This window comes from Idiotropiscis lumnitzeri, chromosome 12, assembly GCF_059441095.1.
Source record: "Idiotropiscis lumnitzeri isolate Australia: NSW breed Sydney's pygmy pipehorse chromosome 12, RoL_Ilum_1.0, whole genome shotgun sequence".
Taxonomy (NCBI): domain Eukaryota; kingdom Metazoa; phylum Chordata; class Actinopteri; order Syngnathiformes; family Syngnathidae; genus Idiotropiscis; species Idiotropiscis lumnitzeri.
This window is the reverse complement of record NC_142402.1, coordinates 19,649,994-19,667,073: the sequence shown is the minus strand read 5'-3', so window position 1 is coordinate 19,667,073 and position 17,080 is coordinate 19,649,994. Positions and strand designations below refer to the sequence as shown.

The 17,080-nt window shown below is 42.4% G+C and overlaps 3 protein-coding genes across 3 annotated transcripts in view; all 3 read right to left on the bottom strand.

Moving 5' to 3' along the window:
* Nucleotides 1–8,978: 8,978 nt before the first annotated feature.
* Nucleotides 8,979–11,101, bottom strand: foxc1a (forkhead box C1a). Its single transcript, XM_088311261.1, has one exon. The coding sequence runs from the start codon at nucleotides 10,915–10,917 to the stop codon at nucleotides 9,448–9,450; it is 1,470 nt and encodes a 489-aa protein (XP_088167387.1). The 5' UTR covers nucleotides 10,918–11,101; the 3' UTR covers nucleotides 8,979–9,447.
* The window catches only part of irf4a (interferon regulatory factor 4a), a 39,555-nt gene continuing 33,524 nt past the window's right edge, over nucleotides 11,050–17,080 (bottom strand). Inside the window, exons 9-11 of the mRNA XM_088310212.1 lie at nucleotides 12,979–13,081; nucleotides 11,345–11,405; nucleotides 11,050–11,200 (exon numbers count right to left, since the gene is read on the bottom strand). Coding sequence (XP_088166338.1) covers nucleotides 11,050–11,200; nucleotides 11,345–11,405; nucleotides 12,979–13,081 — 315 coding nt within the window. The remainder of the gene's footprint in view (nucleotides 11,201–11,344; nucleotides 11,406–12,978; nucleotides 13,082–17,080) is intronic.
* foxf2a (forkhead box F2a) lies at nucleotides 14,349–16,987 on the bottom strand. The gene is made up of 2 exons (XM_088311323.1): nucleotides 15,899–16,987; nucleotides 14,349–14,975 (listed from the first exon to the last, which is right to left on the bottom strand). The coding sequence occupies exons 1-2, from the start codon at nucleotides 16,773–16,775 to the stop codon at nucleotides 14,776–14,778; spliced, it is 1,077 nt and encodes a 358-aa protein (XP_088167449.1). The 5' UTR covers nucleotides 16,776–16,987; the 3' UTR covers nucleotides 14,349–14,775.

The following is a 17,080-nucleotide window of genomic DNA, read 5'->3' as shown; positions in this document are numbered from 1 at the left end:
GTTTCCTACTGTGTAAGGCGACCACCAAAGCACCGGTTGGGATTTGTTTAATTCACCTGAAGGCCTGGTTTCTCCTGTTCTGGCGTACGAAATCCAGTTACGTGTTGCTTGGTTGGTCGGTGAACAGCAAGACAACCCGAATAAGCCAAAACGAGCGATGGGCGAACCCAGGGGTGGGCGACTCCGGTCCTCGAGGACTGCCGTTCTAGATATCTGGCTCCTTCAACACACCTGATTCAAATTGTAGCTCGTCAGCAAGCTCTTTAGAAGCCGGAAGACAATACTGACTATTTGAATCAGGTGAGTTGGAGGAGGGAGACATCTAAGAGATGCAGGAAAGCGGCCCTCGAGGACCGGAGTTGCCCGCCAATGGTCGGACTTCTCTAACCCACCCGCCCACTAATTTCCGTCCACGCTCGAGTCGAAATATTGCATCCAATACAAGAAAAAGGAGTTCAGAACATTCACAGACACTCCAAGCTAAAAACAAAAATGTGTTTGATGATTAATTAACTCACTTCAATTTGTGACGCATCTTGACAAGAAACGTCCTCGCTACTATTCTTATGGTTGTCTCTTGCATAATGCAGCAATATTTGGATTTCAAAATGACGGTATCAGTAACACTTGTTATATTTATGGAAGTCGGCTTCCGTGTACTGGTGGAGCCCAGAGGGGGGGTGGGCTGGAGGACCCCCCCCCCTCACCCGAAATGTCTTCTTCTTGTCTTTTGTCTTCCAGGCAGTGACCTTTTGGACAATTTCAGACTAAATTCTTGTGAGAACACTTGGCTGAATTACATTAACAAGATCAAGTGTGTGTGTGGGGGGGGGGGTGAAGGAACGTGACTGTTTGGCAGCACAGCAACACGCTTACAAGAGACTGCCGCTTTTCTTCAAGAGGTCAATCTCATAAAGAAAATCAAATCCTCTTTCAATGTCGGACTTTTTTTCTTTGCCAAACGTTAGCGCTCAGCCGTGCACTGTCTATTGTTCGTGGTCGCTCCCTTTTGTCTCACGCTTCACGTGTTTGCCCGACCGGTCTCCGTAAACACAATGGCAAAGAAACATCAGAGGCCCCGTGCACTGTGGATGTTTACACGAGCCGAGAGCCTGGAGATGGAACAGAGATACCAGTGGCGATCTACGGAGGAGGAAGAAAAAAAAAAAAAAGTCTGCAAACACCATCTGGCAACCTCACACCTGCACGCCTCATGACAAGTCAAGTTCATGTTGTACTCTCTGAAAGTCAGAAACACGCATACCGACTTGTAACATTGGGAGCGATTTTTAAAATGCGAAAGACGCCATAACTTGAAGAACAATTTTCAGTTGAACGTCTCAAATCGACTCCTCGATTAGGAAAGTAGTTTGCCAACTGACTGGTTGTCAGCTGATCGATGATTTTAGACAACCTCTATTTGAGTTGACCAAAACAGTACCATACATATTGCTAACCGCTGTTCTAAGACCCACCTGCGGGGGGCAGCATGGTGCAAAAGAGCATCCAGACTGAGAAGAACAACGAGAAAAAGCTCGACTCAATTTTCCGTTTAGAAAATGTTCAGCTTGTCAATTTTCATTGCAACGAATTGACTTGTGTGACACGACATGCAAACATTCGACAGAATCACTGGGTAGCTCCCTAATTGGCTAGCGTTCTGCGTCGCGTCACAATCATGGAATCAACCGAATTTTCCTCTTTCCACACCACAGGATAAAGTTTTACTTCCATCCAATAGGGAGGCTTAAAACTCATTCACTACCATCCCAGGTAAAATCAAAGTATTTTTTTGGCTTCTATATCCGTCATTGGCAGTGAATGAGTTCATTAATTAATTTGATCAAAGATAAATAAATGAAAAGCTCTCCAATCGGCTAATTTTCAGATTCCACGTTTCCCACTTCAGTTGGACGACGACGTCTTTCGTCATTTTTGAGAAGTTCTTTTGTGTACCCCCCCTCAAAATGTTTGTTATTGCACAAAAGCTCATCACAATGCAATCAAGCACACACGCGGAGAAAGCAAAAACTAAATATGAAAAAAAAAGAAAAAAAAATGTTCACTGGCCGGAGAGTAAACAATGGCCTACTGAAAGAGGTCGTCGAGAGGAAAGGTTTTCATCCGCGGGTTGGGGGGAGGTCAAAGGTAACATTGTCCATTGACACGAGCTGACAGGTGATATTTGAGATGGACTTCTGGTCCCCATAAAGCTCATTGTTGTTCTTCCTGCATAATATATATGTTATTAGAGAATAATAAAAGCTTTGGAGGATATAGACAGTCAGTGATATGTCTCACGCACACACACACACACACACACGGGGGCCTTATTGTCAGGGGTGCACATAGTTCAGAAGCATGTTGTTACAATTAAAATGCTAAGCGTCACTATCGATCGGCTATCCGATAGATGAAGAACAGCTGAGTTAGATCCCAACGCGCTATGATGCCTGCTCGTGTTTCCCGATTAAAACGATATCAGGTCAATACACACACACTGTCCGCCGTTATCAGATGGGAAGACGGGAGACAAATTCTCATATTGAGAAAGCGGCGATGTTTTCATTCTGCGGTGCTCCTCGAATTTCACGACACGGGGAGACGACCCGAGTGGGGCTTTCCCAGCATGCATCTTGAATGCTGTTTAGAATGTGGTACAGTTAAGGCAAATGTTCGTAGCATGCATAAGAAAAAAAAATCATTTGAATTTATTTGATTTGAACATGAACATCAGTTGCACTAAAATGTGTTAAAATAACAGCGATTTTTTTATTTTCAAGGAAAACGGTGAAATGTCAGGTAAGAGCATTCTAATCATTTGAAACCGAAAATGACGGTAAACATTTTTTTATCTAGTGTACCTTATATGTTTTGCGATGACGGCAAAGATAAATTCTAATGCTAACTTTAGCTCGATGTATGCGATACAAAAACCGGTTTGAACCGGAAAAATCATTTTTGGATTTAAAAGACACGCGTGCATTGAATCGCACCACTTTGAAATATTTCCAGATACGAATCGATCTTATTTTGAACTGAATCGTCTTTTGTGGAGAAAAATCATATTCCTAAACGCGAAGCAAAATTATCGGAGCGGATACGATACCATACAGGTTAATATATTCAATATAAAAAAAATACAATAGATAGAATACGATGTGATGTGATTCGACAACAGAAATAAGTATGATACAAAATTATACAATGCACTTCAATACTAGAGCTGCACGATATTGGAAAAATATACGATATGGTTGTTGACTAGAGCAATGTCAATATTTTTATGATATTTAACATGTTCCTAAAGATATGACATTTTTATCTAATGAAAGATTTTTTTTTTGATGTAGCAAAATCAGAGAGCTCAATGTATTTTTAGCTAATTAATTGTAATGTCATGAGCCGATATTTTTACGACATTTAACATGCTCCTAAAGATATGAAATTTTTATCATCTAAGATTGGGGGTTTTCTTCATGTCGCAAAATCAGAGAGCTCAACGCATTCTAATAATTAATTTAATGACATATTACATGAGCCAATATTGCGATATCAATATTTTTCCGATATATTGTGCAGCCGTCTTTGATACAGATACGAAACGATAGATAAGGTACAAATAGAGAGTACACGCGATGCAATAAAATATATCATGATTAATATGATGCAATACAGACGACAGGATAGAAAACGACTCAATACAGATGTGATGCAAAAAAGACGAGCTACGACAACAACAAAGATAGCACGTGACACGATAGATAGAAAACGACACCGTATCGGTTTTCATTTTTGTATCGCTTTTGCGTGTTTTGTCAGCGTCTGCCTCGTCCTTTTCGTCCAACAACCACATGCTGTCATGTGACTTTCTGAATGCGAGTGAAGAGCCGCCGGAGTGGGAAATAATTGAGGACTTAGTCTGTTGTAGACATCACACACTTGAAGACAGGGGAGGGAAAAAAATAGAAGATTTTGTAATTGGCGTAGTGGTGCGGTAGGCTGCGACTGCCAGGAACTTATTGGCACGGACGCTTGTCAAGGCATTTCGATGACTTTTCCTGTGTCCACACACACACACACACACAAAGGCGCACACACTCAAATACAGTTCTTCCCACAGGTTTTTATCCCTGCATTGTTTTGTTTCTAGTTGGAGCAAAATCCATCACTGTCGGACTCGTCTGCTCGCTGTCACACTCGGGTCTCCTCCCTGAAGGGACAGTCGGACTGCAAAGGTGACTCGGGTCATTTCCATGCACCTTCCCCAACGCCAACGCCCCCGCCCTCTGGGGCGCTCAAGAGTTTCAGCGGCTAAAGTTCTGTAATGTAGAAGCTCATAAAAAAGTCAAAGTTGATGTCAATTTGTCCCGAAGTTGCAAGAAATTAACATTTGAGGTTCTATTTTTTATGTAATATTTGAATAGCTTGAGATGTGAGTGAAATGAATTCATACAATAAATAAATTGGACTTTTGGAATTAAAAAATACAAAATAAGCGGTGATGTCCAATTTACTGAGCTGCATTTGAATTGGTGTCTTGAACTCGCTGCTAATTGCTTAACGAAGGGGAACTCAATCGCAAATAAACTAACCAATCACTTTAATTTTTTTTCTTTTTTTTGTATATTTTGATTATAAAAAAAGTCAACATGCACAAAATTAAGGCCAGTTTAATGCAAGTGTAAGATACTTTTTTTTTTAAAGTGGGACTGCATTGTAAAGAACACAACTTGTCTTTTTTTTGGGGGGGGGGCTAAAACTGTGATTTAAGATGAGTTTAAAATGTGAATTATTGACATTCATGACGACAATATTAGTAAGCACAACAAAGCAAGCAAGAAGTTTGCTCCAAAACTATTTTCCACGTTGTATCTTTCAGTTTGGGGCCAACACAAACGACAATTAATTCTGTCAACTCTAATTTCTAAAATAAAAATGCAGGAAAAACAATTTTCACACTAGCCAAACTAAATAAATAATTTTAATAATATTTTGTTGACTTGCCCACCTTAAAATTTCTCCAATTTGGTTCCCTTGAAATATTGAACTTTTTTTTGGACAGGGTGCTCAGTTTCTTATTTCTTATTATCTCTTCTGAATGTATTGAAATATTTTGTCAATGTTTTTCCCAGCTTTAAAACAAGAGGAGACCGCCACCCAACTCATCCTCCCCCCCCCCCCCCCCCCCCCCCCCCCCCCCCAAACCCCTTTCCCCGAAAGATGCAGACAACTGCAGTTGGGGCTCAAATGGCCGCAGGGCTTTGAAAGCGGCCCTCTCGCGTCACGCATGCACTTCAAGTTTGCTCCCAACAAATCAGGATGTGCACTAGCGACTGCATGTCAGCTGCTTTTCTCCACGTTCATTGTGTCACATGTCGTTTTTTTCCCTTTCCTGTGTCATTGAGATGCTGAATTTGGATTTATTTAGCTGTATCTTACTTTTTATGTGTTTGTGTGTGCATTAAATTCCTGAAAATCCACAACGACTTGTCATTTAAGTTGGAACAACTTACAAATGTAAATGATTGACTTTTATGACAACAATGTTTGTCAGCTCAAGAAAGAGAGCAAGTTGTTTGCTCTGGAGACATTTTTGAAATTTGAGTTATTTTCAGTGATATATTTAAGTTGAAATGAACAGTTTTATAAACTTTTACTTGTTTGGTTTGAAATGTGTGAAAACAAATTTTCATGAGGACACCCCCACCCCCTCCCAAAAATGTAAAATAACACATAACTATGAAAATAAAGCAATTACATTTGCATACTACACATACAAACACGCACAGACAAATTTGGCATAATTATACTTCATTTGTGCCATAAAACATTTTAAATTATGTTCTGAAAAATGACAGTTTCAGCTTTCTCAAGATTGTGAATTTGGATTTTACAACCATAATATACACAAAATTATCAACTATTTCACTCTGTGAGTAAAGTGCAAAGAAATCATATTTTTTTTAAATGGGTGAACTCAAAATGTAAAAGTTGTTGCTTTTATAAAATTTTAGGTTGGGTAAGTCACCTAAATATTTTACAATTTGCTGATGTGAAAATTGGTTTTCCTGCATTCCACAACCAAGAAAAAAAACAGTTAATTGTCCCTTACATGGATAAGAAGAAAAAAATCTGTAAAAATGTTGTGAAGCAAACAAATTGTTTATAATAATTTATATTTTAAAGTTGCTACAATTTACAAAAAAATACTCCATGGGTTATTTTTACAGAAGACTAAAAATTCCATAAAGGCCATTTTCCATCACTTCAAATTTATTGAGCTGCACCTGCATGTCAGCGCAACCGATGACGCACGACAATTAGCAACCACTGACGGTTGACGCACGACCATAAACGCTCCTTAACGGCATGAATTGAATAACATTGCTTCCGCTCATCCCCATTCGCAAGGGCCAAACACAATCCCTTAAATGTGTCGTGTGTGGCTGAAGAGAAGCTTGAGTTTCATGGACAAGTGTGTGCTGCACCTCGTAACCTAGCTGGCCCGGGTTGGAGCGGCGGCGGCGCGCACGCACGCACGCACGCACGCAATTGGCGTCGACGGCCTCTGCGGATTGGAAGCAGATGCGCCAAACTCGGCTGCCGCGCTGCACACGCTGACCCGCAGCTAAAACGTTTTGCACGGGGCGGGGAGGGTCATGCAGGTGCAACGAAAAACGCACGCGCGCACGCACGGAAGCCCGCCTTGACTTGAGTGCAAAAGTGACCCGTTAAGAAGGCGACCTGGCATGTGAATGCACGCCAGCGCGCGCAGCCCCGTCGCTTCTTTTTTGCGTCACTCGTCATCTTTCAAAGTCGCTAATGACATGTGTCAAGTTTTACCTCCTCACTTGTGGTTGACAATAAGTCATAATAGACAGCAGGGGGGTCATCTGTACTAAACCAGATTTCTGGCTGGCGCAATTTTAGTTGTTTTTTTTCTGGCTCAGTTCAGTCATCGAAATAAGATTTTACATTTGTAATTATACTTTTTTTTTCGAATGAATCCAAATTAATCGAATTTGAACGTGCCAACATGGACATGCCATACTTGCATACATTTTTATCAGATATTCTTCTCTTTTTTCCGATTTGTGTGTAATAACAGGCTCAGTTGTTTGAACATTTTTGAATGCCTGATACCAAATAACAAATTCCAATTAACATTTTATTCTCTGATTGCACATGCTGATTGTATCCTTTTGTCATCTTTTTACGTATTTCAATATATTATTTTATTATTGCCAATACATTATAGCGCAAAACATATTTGCTACATTTCATATTTGTTTTTTTTTATTATTCTTCACCGGACCACATGACGCGTTAAAAATCAGTTTTAAAATGCCTTGTGCAACATAACATCTTCCATTTATTTTATTTTTATTTCATAATACCAAATTCCCACACAACATTTTTTTATATTTGTTGTATTTGAAGCGCGACAATTGGAGGTGGAATTTGAAAGTTAAATCAGCCTTTTGTCTTCTCGATGCAGTGGAATGTAGCGTAACATTACGAGGGGTGCGCGGGGGGGGGGGGCTAGTGGGGTTCCACAGATGCCTCGGACCCCCGAAAACAGACAAACCGGGGACCTCCGTTGAAATTGAGGCCGTCAAGTGAGGCCCCCAAAATGAAATAAAAGCGGGTCCGAATATTTTCCTTTTCGGTGCACAATTTTGGGGGACCTGCCGCAGCGTTGGGGGCCGTCACGCTCCTCGTTGACCCCCACGCAGTCTCATGCGTGAAAAACTATTCCAGCGCGCTGATTGGATTTTGATTCCTTCCTGACCTGGAAGTGTTCCGTAAGCGCGCCATCAATCTTTGGACTAACGCGACGACACTTGTTGTTTGTTAGTTCGTAAGGAGGAGAAAAGGAGAGCAAGGCCTTTGAGTACAATTGTTCATTTGGCACCTTTTTTACTTTTTTTATGTTTTATGTTTTGTTTTGATTTATCCTTTCCTGTCATTAAGGATTCAAGTGCGAATGGCCTGAGCCCACTCAGAACTTGTTTTGTTGTGACGACTACGCTCACGTCTTAAATTGTTCTACTATTATGAGTTTGGGCTCAGGAGCGTGTGAAGTTTGCCTAAAAGGATAAAAGAAAAATGACTCAAGGATTAGTACACTTCAAATATAGGTAACTTCAGAATTAACATGTAACAGGAAAAAATGTATCACCATATAAACGGGAAAAATGTGTTCCCTAAAAAAATTAACGTATTATTATTATTATTATGGCGATGACAGGTCAAATGATCAATGCGCATTTTTACGCACTGGAAGGCAACTATTAAACGCGACTTAAAAATGTCATTGTGGTTTTTTTTATTGTCAAAATTCTCAGAAAGGCTATATTATCACCACACGTGAAACTGTTTATATAATTATTTTGTTTTGAAAAATAAAATTACCTAAAGAAAGACAGAGAAGGAAAACCACAGTATGAAGACTTGACTGTGCTTCAATATTTTTTCAACTGTTTTGTGCTTTTTGTTCAAATAAAGCTGTCCCATATTTGAAAGCAACAGATAAATCATTTTAAGACTTTTTGTTTTTAAGGCAGACTTTTGTGGCTTTTTTTAAGCGAATGGCTGTCAAATGTAACATTTTGTGCATGCCGCATTAAACAAGCGCTGGATCATATATTTGTGTTATGATATTAATTTGATTAGCACATATTGTCATCCCAAACTGCTTTTATTCATTAATATCCATGCGCAAACGGTCCAAATTGTGCACAGTTCAGAGTAATTTTCCCGCGAGAGTAAAAGTGTACTTTCATTTTTTTGCACAGTTAAATGTTTTCGTGTCATCATTTTAATTTGTATTATTAAATAATAAAATATCGGGGTTGTGGGAGCTGTGAGAAGTCTCATCCACATCCACCTTAATGAAATCCTGCAAGAAACCAGTCTTTTAAAAAACGTCTTTAGCTCACATAAAATGAACATTTATTAAACAAAACAAGCAAAATCCTTCCAAAAAAATAAAATAAAAATACTTAACAACATGTGAAGAATCTTTCAAATAGTATACGGCGATATACACGTTCCTTCAGTCACTTTTATAATGGAACACTTTTTTTTTAAGGGGAGTTTAGGAAATACTGTTTTGTGTGTGTGAACGTGTGTGCGCGTGTGTGTGTCTCTGTGTGTGTTTGGTCCATAATATCCTGGCTACAGCTTGGAAATAAATTACTATATGCAAGTTACACGTCCATGAAAAAAAAATGACATTTTAACATATAAAGCACAAAAAAATAGAGAGACTTACGTGTTATTTGAAGTAACACTGTTTAGAAAGATCAAGTCTTTTTTGGTTTGTTTGTTCGTTTGTGTTCTGTCTCATATTAGTCCATTTTAGTGAGGATGGAATGGGAATTGGGACTTTGCGACTGGACTGTGGAGTTTCGTTTTGTTTTTTTTTGTTTTTTTTTTATATCAGAACTTGCTGCAGTCATAAACAAAAGCTCCCGAAGTGCGATAGATGGACTGGCTGGGCGGGAAGGACATCTGGCAGCTGTTATTCCCGTTCACCGGCGAGTTATTCAAGCCAATTCGCTGCGACTCGAACATCTCCCGAACCGAGTGGAAGTTCTGCTGCTGCGCTGCCGCTGCCGCCGCCGCCGGGTACGCGGCGCCCAGGTGGCCCAAGTCCCCGGCCTGGTTGAGGTACCATGAGGTCAGCCTGCCCTGGTGGGCGTGCGGGTGGCCCTCCTGGCCTGAGTTGAGGCCGCCGTGGCCCAGAGAGGACGAGGTGGTGGTGACCGAGTAGTCTGGGAGCGTCTCGTCCTGCACGGTGGTGCTCGGGGCGGCCAGGTGGCTCGCCCGCTCCCCGGCGTACAAGCTCATGGCCTGCATGTTGCAATGGTACGTGGCGTTGGAGGTAGTGGAGATGGAGTTCTGGTTGCACGGCGAGCTGTACGCGGAGGTCTGGCTCGGGGAGTAGCTGAGCGACAACGACGGGGCGATACCTGTCCTTGAGGGGGGCAGCTCGGTGCCCCCTTGCGGGGACCCCCGCAGGGACGTCATGATATTGTCCACGCTGAAGCCCTGCGCCGAGGCCTGGCCGTGATGTTGGTGGTGGTGGTGGTGGTGCTGCTGCTGCTGTTCCGAGGCCTCCATGCCCTGCACCATGGAGCGGTTGGACGGGATGCTGCTGTGCGGGCTCCCGCTGGACATGCTGCTGCTGTCCGGGCTCTCGATTTTGGGCACGGCGCTCAAGGACGGCGAGTTGGCCTGCGGCGGAGTCACGGTGCCGTTCTCCGTTTTAATATCCTGGATCCGGACGGGCTGCGTACCGGCCTGCTCCTGGTCCCGGGACTGCTGCTGCTGCTGCTGTCGGGGCGGCGCGTCCTTCTGCAGCCGGTCCTCCTTTTCCTTGAGCACGTCCTTCTTCTTGAAGCGCCGTCGCCTGCGTAGGAAGCTGCCGTTCTCGAACATGTTGTACGAGTCCGGGTCCAGGGTCCAGTAGCTGCCCTTGCCGGGCTTCTTGTCGTCGCGCGGCACTTTGACGAAGCACTCGTTGAGAGACAAGTTGTGGCGGATGCTGTTCTGCCAGCCTTGCTTGTTGTCCCGGTAGAAAGGGAATCGCTCCATGATGAATTGATAAATCCCGTTCAGGGTCACTTTCTTGTCGGGTGAGTTCTGGATGGCCATGGTGATAAGCGCGATGTAGCTGTACGGAGGCTTCACCATATCCTTGGGTTGAGGCTGAGGGGTGTAAGGTCCGTACGCGCGCGCCATGCCGGCCGGGTACTGGTCGTGCGCGGCGTGGGTGTACATGTTCATTGGCGCAGGCATGCCCGTGTAGCCCCCGCCGGCCGCGGCTCGATAGTAGCCCGGGTCGCCGCTGATGTACGGTACGACGCCCAGCGAGTTCGGGCTGGAGACGGAGTAGCGCGCCTGCATGGCTTCGGCTCCTCCAAAAAAAAAAAGTTTGGTTCCTGTGCGCAGAAAAAAAAACGAATCACGGCTCCGTTTTTAAGAATAAAAAATGTAATAAAAAAAAGAAGCGTTGCGTGATTTCAAGCCGTCCCCATCTCAGAGCGTTTGGAAAAGTTCTGGACTTTGGACATCCGTCACCACGCAGGACTTTTGCGCAGTTAAATTCTTTCCTCCTTTTTGCTGCCAGTAAAGCTCCTCCTCACTCAGGGCCACCGGCGTCCAATAGGAAGTGTGGCAGCCCCCACCGCTAAGGTTAGGGTTGGGGTGGTGGTGGGTGGGGGGGAGCCCACCTCAGGCCCACGTCGAGTCACAACAACCCGATGAGGGAAGAGCGAGCTCTCATCCAAATGGCGTAAATATCACTCAAATTTGTTATATTGTCACCGCGAACCATTTTTTTCTATTCGCTCGTCCAACTTGCTTCTTTTTTAATTCCAGAAAGCAGATGGCCGCTGTAGAAAGGGTGACATCAAAGTCCACATTGGGCTCATTAAGAGAGAGAATTAAAAAGGCAAATTTGGGCTGACAGGTGTGAAGGTTTGTTCAGGCTTTAAAGGCACGGCGCCAAATGGCGTTTTGTCATCCACGTTCAATCAATTGGGGGCTTCTCTTTTTAAGGAAACACTTGCATAACCACACACACACACACACCTAACGTGATGCATTTTGAGTCTGATTCTTCAAAAACCTCGGTCAAGTTTTTGCAATGTGTGAAAGTAAGAAAAATAAATAAATATAAAGGAAACGATTGATCCCATCAAAAGGGGCTCGAATGTACAGCGTGAAATCGCTCATGGTGACTGCGAGGCAAAGTTTCACTCCTGATATGAGTGTGTAAGCCTTTGCACGTCGTCTTAATTAAAATGTCCGTGCAGTGCGCGGACGGTTTCTCCTTACATGGACCCGGGCATGAACTTTTTTTCCACCGCCTCGGGGCTGTTTGCACACGCAGCCCACGATGGGCCTTCAAACCTAATACCACGACCTACGCACCAAGGCCACCCTAAACTCCTGCACCAGTGAGGCGATTCAACGAAGTTAATCTTTTTTGTGTTGTTGTAATGAACGCAAAATAGGAAAGATTTGAACTCAAACATGCACATGTTCTGTAGATAGTCAAATATCCAATTACAGTTGAATTGGGGATAATTTAGTATTAGTATTTATTTATTTCCAAAATGTCCAACGTCACACTTTGAAATGTGAATTTCTTGAATCGGAATTTAAGGTGGCCATACTTTGGCTTGGCATACTCTGGGTGTGAGGAATCTTAAAGTTGCTCAGTATTTTAAATTGAAAAGAAAAGGCAAGGGGAGGTAAAGTGGTGACTTTGAATATGGCTCCCTCTAGTGCACAGAAATGGTAAAGCCCAATGCACAAGCTCAGAAACTTTTTGGTAAAGCGGCGGGCCACCCTCTGATTGGTTGATCGGGGGGCACTGTTGTGCGTGCGTGCGTGCGTGCGTGCGTCCGTGCGCGTGAGTAGTGTCATTTAATATTTGTCAGCAAGGTGCTACTTTAGGTACTTTTTAGGATAGTATTTGGGGTCATATATAAAAACAAGAGAATTACTAGATGAATTATAATAAGTTCAACATCTAGAGTGCGTATGAATGAGATGCGCAATAATTCTAATGCACACCCAACTTGATAGGAATTAAAAATGTTTTTAAAATGACATGCAACTGTGCTAATTATATGGATCCATATAGTCAAAGGTGAACAATGAGAGCAAATTAAGGCATAAACATGGGCAATAAATAATATCAGAAAATGGCTGTTCACATTGAAATATAAGTGGTAGGACATTTTGCTATGGAGTTTTAATCTGAAAAGGAACCAGTCATAGTGTGCATATTTATAGCATATTCAGTGATGGCTCGTTGAGCCTTCAACAGCCAGGCCTTTATGGATTTATGAGACACTGCTGCTAGCTAGTGGTCAACATGAGTACTACTACATTTAGAATGCTGAATACTGATCCGGCAGGTGATGAACAAAAAAGAAGGTTGTGGCAGATTCTTACCTTTTGACTCAGTGCTCATCTTTCCATTTTGCGTCACACGTTCCAATGAACTTGTGAAGTAAGCTTGAGAAAGCTCCGATGTCAGCCAGGCTTCAAAAGCTTCCTGAAGGGAGCACAAGTAGTTAATTTGTCGTTGTAACAGCATCCGAATGTATAAAGCAGTCATTTTACGGCCTTAATAAATAAGTAAAGAGTATAAATACTGGGGAAAAAAACTGGTAAAAGCTTGTTATGGGGGCCTTCCTGCTTGCAAAGTACCTCTGAGTAAGCCCAAATAAAGTTCAGCTGTTCTAGAAGGTGTTTCCTTGATTTATTTTATTTTTTTGCTTTCTTGCAAGTCCGGTTTTATGATTTTTGAACACCTTTTGGGTGGAAGTTTGCCCATTCAACCCCAGTTGGATAAATGCCGGTAAATGCACAGTTGTTCTCAACTGATTGTGGGGAGGGGTTTGCTGTGGCTGACAACACACACACACACACAAGTGGACGCCCATTGGCTGCGCCCTCCACACACCCCTGCCGGCTGGCCTTTTTCTGGCCAGATCAAGAAGGATAAATCACTAACAGCTCTGGCCACACCACAGGATAATCACATAGGAAAATTGATTGATTGATCAATCCCAGGGACAGATTTTTTTTATTTTTTTTTTTATCTCTTTCAAAAATCTAGACATTAAATCCCAAGTACGCATGTTTAAAAAAAAACGTGGTCAGGTAAAGGATATATGAAAACGGCTGCAATTGAATGAGAGCATGTCAATTAATAAAAACAAATTAATTCATAAACTTGACAAGTTGATAATTTGGTCCCGATTTTAATCGTAAGGCCGTGGTTATGGTTTTGACTGCACCATTAATTGATTTGATTTATAATTTGATTTGTCATCATTGGATAGGACGCGTGATTTATGATTGCTTGCATTAGAAAAACACTAGAGGGCAGCAGAGTGACAAAACTCAGAAGGGCCTCAGGAAAGTGCTGGACATTAAAGTATGTTGGTTCCGAACTTGGATTTTCACAGCAATAAAATTCAATTTGTAATCCTACAAAGGTTGAGTACCTGCGGAAAAAATAAGGAAAAGGTCATCCTCTAATAAAAAAACAAAAACAACAACAATAACAACAACAAAAAACCAGTAAGTACCGTGGATTGTTGAATAGCGTACTATTTACGTTTAACAAGTAAAATTAGATAATCAATCATACAATTCAAATATAGGCTAGAGTATTGGACTACACAAATATTACTAAGTAAATTAACATTTTGCCCAACAATAATAACAACATGAAACAGTTTAGATAAAATACATTCCTTTAATGATCTTTTTCAGCAATTAAGTGCAAGAAGTAACAAATGGACAAGTGCATCTCAAATGAAGATGGTATCAAAGTTCATTTTGTTCCACTCGCTCAATCCGACAAAGCAAACCTCGTTTGTTATACAGAAACGGGAACATACTTTTCATAATTTACTACCAAATATCTGTCTCAAAAATCATTTTCAATTGTAATTTCCTGAGATGATGTAATTGCGCTTTTCGTTTGCAAACTCAGACAAAGCAAAATCATGAAATATTTCACTGTCGTAGTTTATCTATAGAAGAGTTTCACCTATTTTGAAGCGAACTACTAAAAGAAATGAATTTTCCACCAATGCTGCTGCATCTCATTTTTTATTTTTTTTTATGTCCAGTCTGCTGCCACCACAAAAAGGAATGAGACAAGAAATGTTGATGAATTGTAAAAACATCTTCTGTAAATCACTAAAAGGAAAAAAAACAAAAATGTCACGCTCTTCACATGACACAAGGCTTGACGTCCTGATAGGCGCTCTGGTGATGGTGCAGCTGATGATGAGGATGGTGGTGATGATGATGATGATGATAATAAGACGCACCGGTGCCCGAATGCAGAGGGGACATCCCGTTAAGGCTTAGAACCAAATCCTTCCTCTCGCATACTGCACTGGAGTGGCTCGAGTACCGGGACAGTCCAGCTGCGAAAAGACACGACAAAGAAGAAAATTGATGAACGTTCAATCCATAATTGGGATAACTTCAATATTAATTTAGAACTAAAAAAAAAAACTATAAATTACTACGGTACAGTGTGTAAAATAGACATTTGTCATCTGTGTAGCGGGTTTATGTATAATGCGTTTAATTCGAATCATTAAAAAATGGTGGATATGAACGTGGTGCCAATTTGTTTATTTCCTACTATATATATATATATAGTATAGTCAGACTAAACGTTTTAGAAAATGAACAACTAATTCATATGGGAGACTAAATTAGTATTAACATAATCTTCATCTTATTGATATATATAGAATATCGCTGTACGCTATTACACATTTTCTATTAATTATATGCTGGTAGCCAATATATTCATACACAACCAAACAACAGTCAATTCGACCCAACTTTGGGTAGTTTTGAAATTAAAAAAAAAAAGAGTTGCTTTATTATAGAACTAGTTGATGGAAGGCCGCATAGTTAATGAATTAACATAATCATTGGGTTTCTAAGTCACTTATTGCATACCTGGCAAAAAAATGTGTGCATTTAAATGTGCTTTTACTTCAAAAAAAGCAAACGCCTAATAGAAAAACAACTAAATGGGAAATGAGACTAAATTTAAAAAATAACGTTAAATAAAACGAATTGTTTTTTAAATACAAAGGCAAAAAAAACTGTTGAATTTTTACAACAAATTTTAAAGCCCAAACGCATATGCATATAAATCTATCTATAATAGTATAACAATAAACGACTATTTTACCCAACATACCACTCGACCATAATGTGTTTCTTGACGTTTTTATACATTTCTATTTGATGAGCATTTTGTGTGGGGTGAACTATAAACGAGAATGTCGAATATATAATCCAGAAAATGTAAATATGCGTCGCCTACCTGGAATGTCCGCCGAATCTCGTCCATTCTGATGCAAATAACTTTGATCCAGAGAGTAAGACGCCATCCCGTGCGTGTGCAGCCCACCGGTGCCGTTGCTGGACGCCACGGCCTGTTGCTTAAGATAAGGGGGTACCGCAGACGAAGTCCAGTGGGGGGCCGCGGTACCGTAATGGCTCTGGCAGTCCAGGGAGCCCACCACGGCCGGAGAGGACTGCAGCGAGCTGCCGCCGTTGTCCGGGCAGATGTAGTCCGCGGTGGGGGTCGCGGCCATGTACGACGAGCCGGAGCCGGGGGACACGTGATGCCCCCCGGAGACTCCCTCAAAACCTCCGTGAGGCATCGAGTTGAAGTCCAAATTATAGGCGTTGTGACGCACCAACGGCCCCGACGCGGCCTGGAAGTCGAACCCGATGCCGTTCATCATCCTGTACATGGGTTTTAGCGTCTGACATTTCCGACGGAAGCCGCGAGGCCTGCGTCGGAAGGAGCCCTCCTCGAACATGAACTCGCTACCCGGGTCGATGGTCCAGTAGTGGCCCTTTCCGGGCCGGCCGAGGCCCTTGGGCAGCTTGATGAAGCACTCGTTGAGCGACAGGTTGTGCCGGACCGAGTTCTTCCATCCTTGGTAGGAGCCTCGGAAGAAAGTGAAGCGCGCCTGCAGGAACTGGTAGATCTCGCTCAGGGTGAGCCGCTTGCTGGGCGAGCTCTGGATGGCCATGACGATTAGGGCAATGTACGAGTAGGGGGGCTTCTCCGGGCGCCTCAAACCCGAGTTGCCGCGTTTGGCTTTGGCCGCTGCGTCGTGCGTGCTGGACGCCGGGATGGAGTGCGTCACGCTCGGGTCCAAATGTCCGTGGGGGCTCTTGGTCGTCATGACGCAAATTTAAAAGAAATTGATTCGGGAGAAAATAAAATAAAAAAAAATAAAAAATCACCCTGCCTTAATTAGAAACATTGAAAAACGTCGCCTGACGCTCGAGAACTTCCAACCTGGTCTCCTCTTCCTCGCCTCGGTCCATTGCAAAGACCAGCAAAGCCCCCGGACTTTGCTCAAACACCCACTCCACCACCTATCGCTTCTCCAAATCTGCCTCTGCCCCTCTAAACCCACGCAAGCCCTCCAAGAAATCCTCTGGAACTCAACTCCCTCCCATTTGGACAAGATCCAGACTAGAAGCC

Coding starts and splice junctions, on each gene's coding strand:
- foxf2a (XM_088311323.1), bottom strand. CDS start 16,775: ATGACGACCAAGAGCCCCCACGGACATTTGGACCCGAGCGTGACGCAC. Junction 14,976..15,898: donor AGATTCGGCGGACATTCCAG/GTAGGCGACGCA, acceptor GTCTTTTCGCAG/CTGGACTGTCCCGGTACTCG.
- foxc1a (XM_088311261.1), bottom strand. CDS start 10,917: ATGCAGGCGCGCTACTCCGTCTCCAGCCCGAACTCGCTGGGCGTCGTA.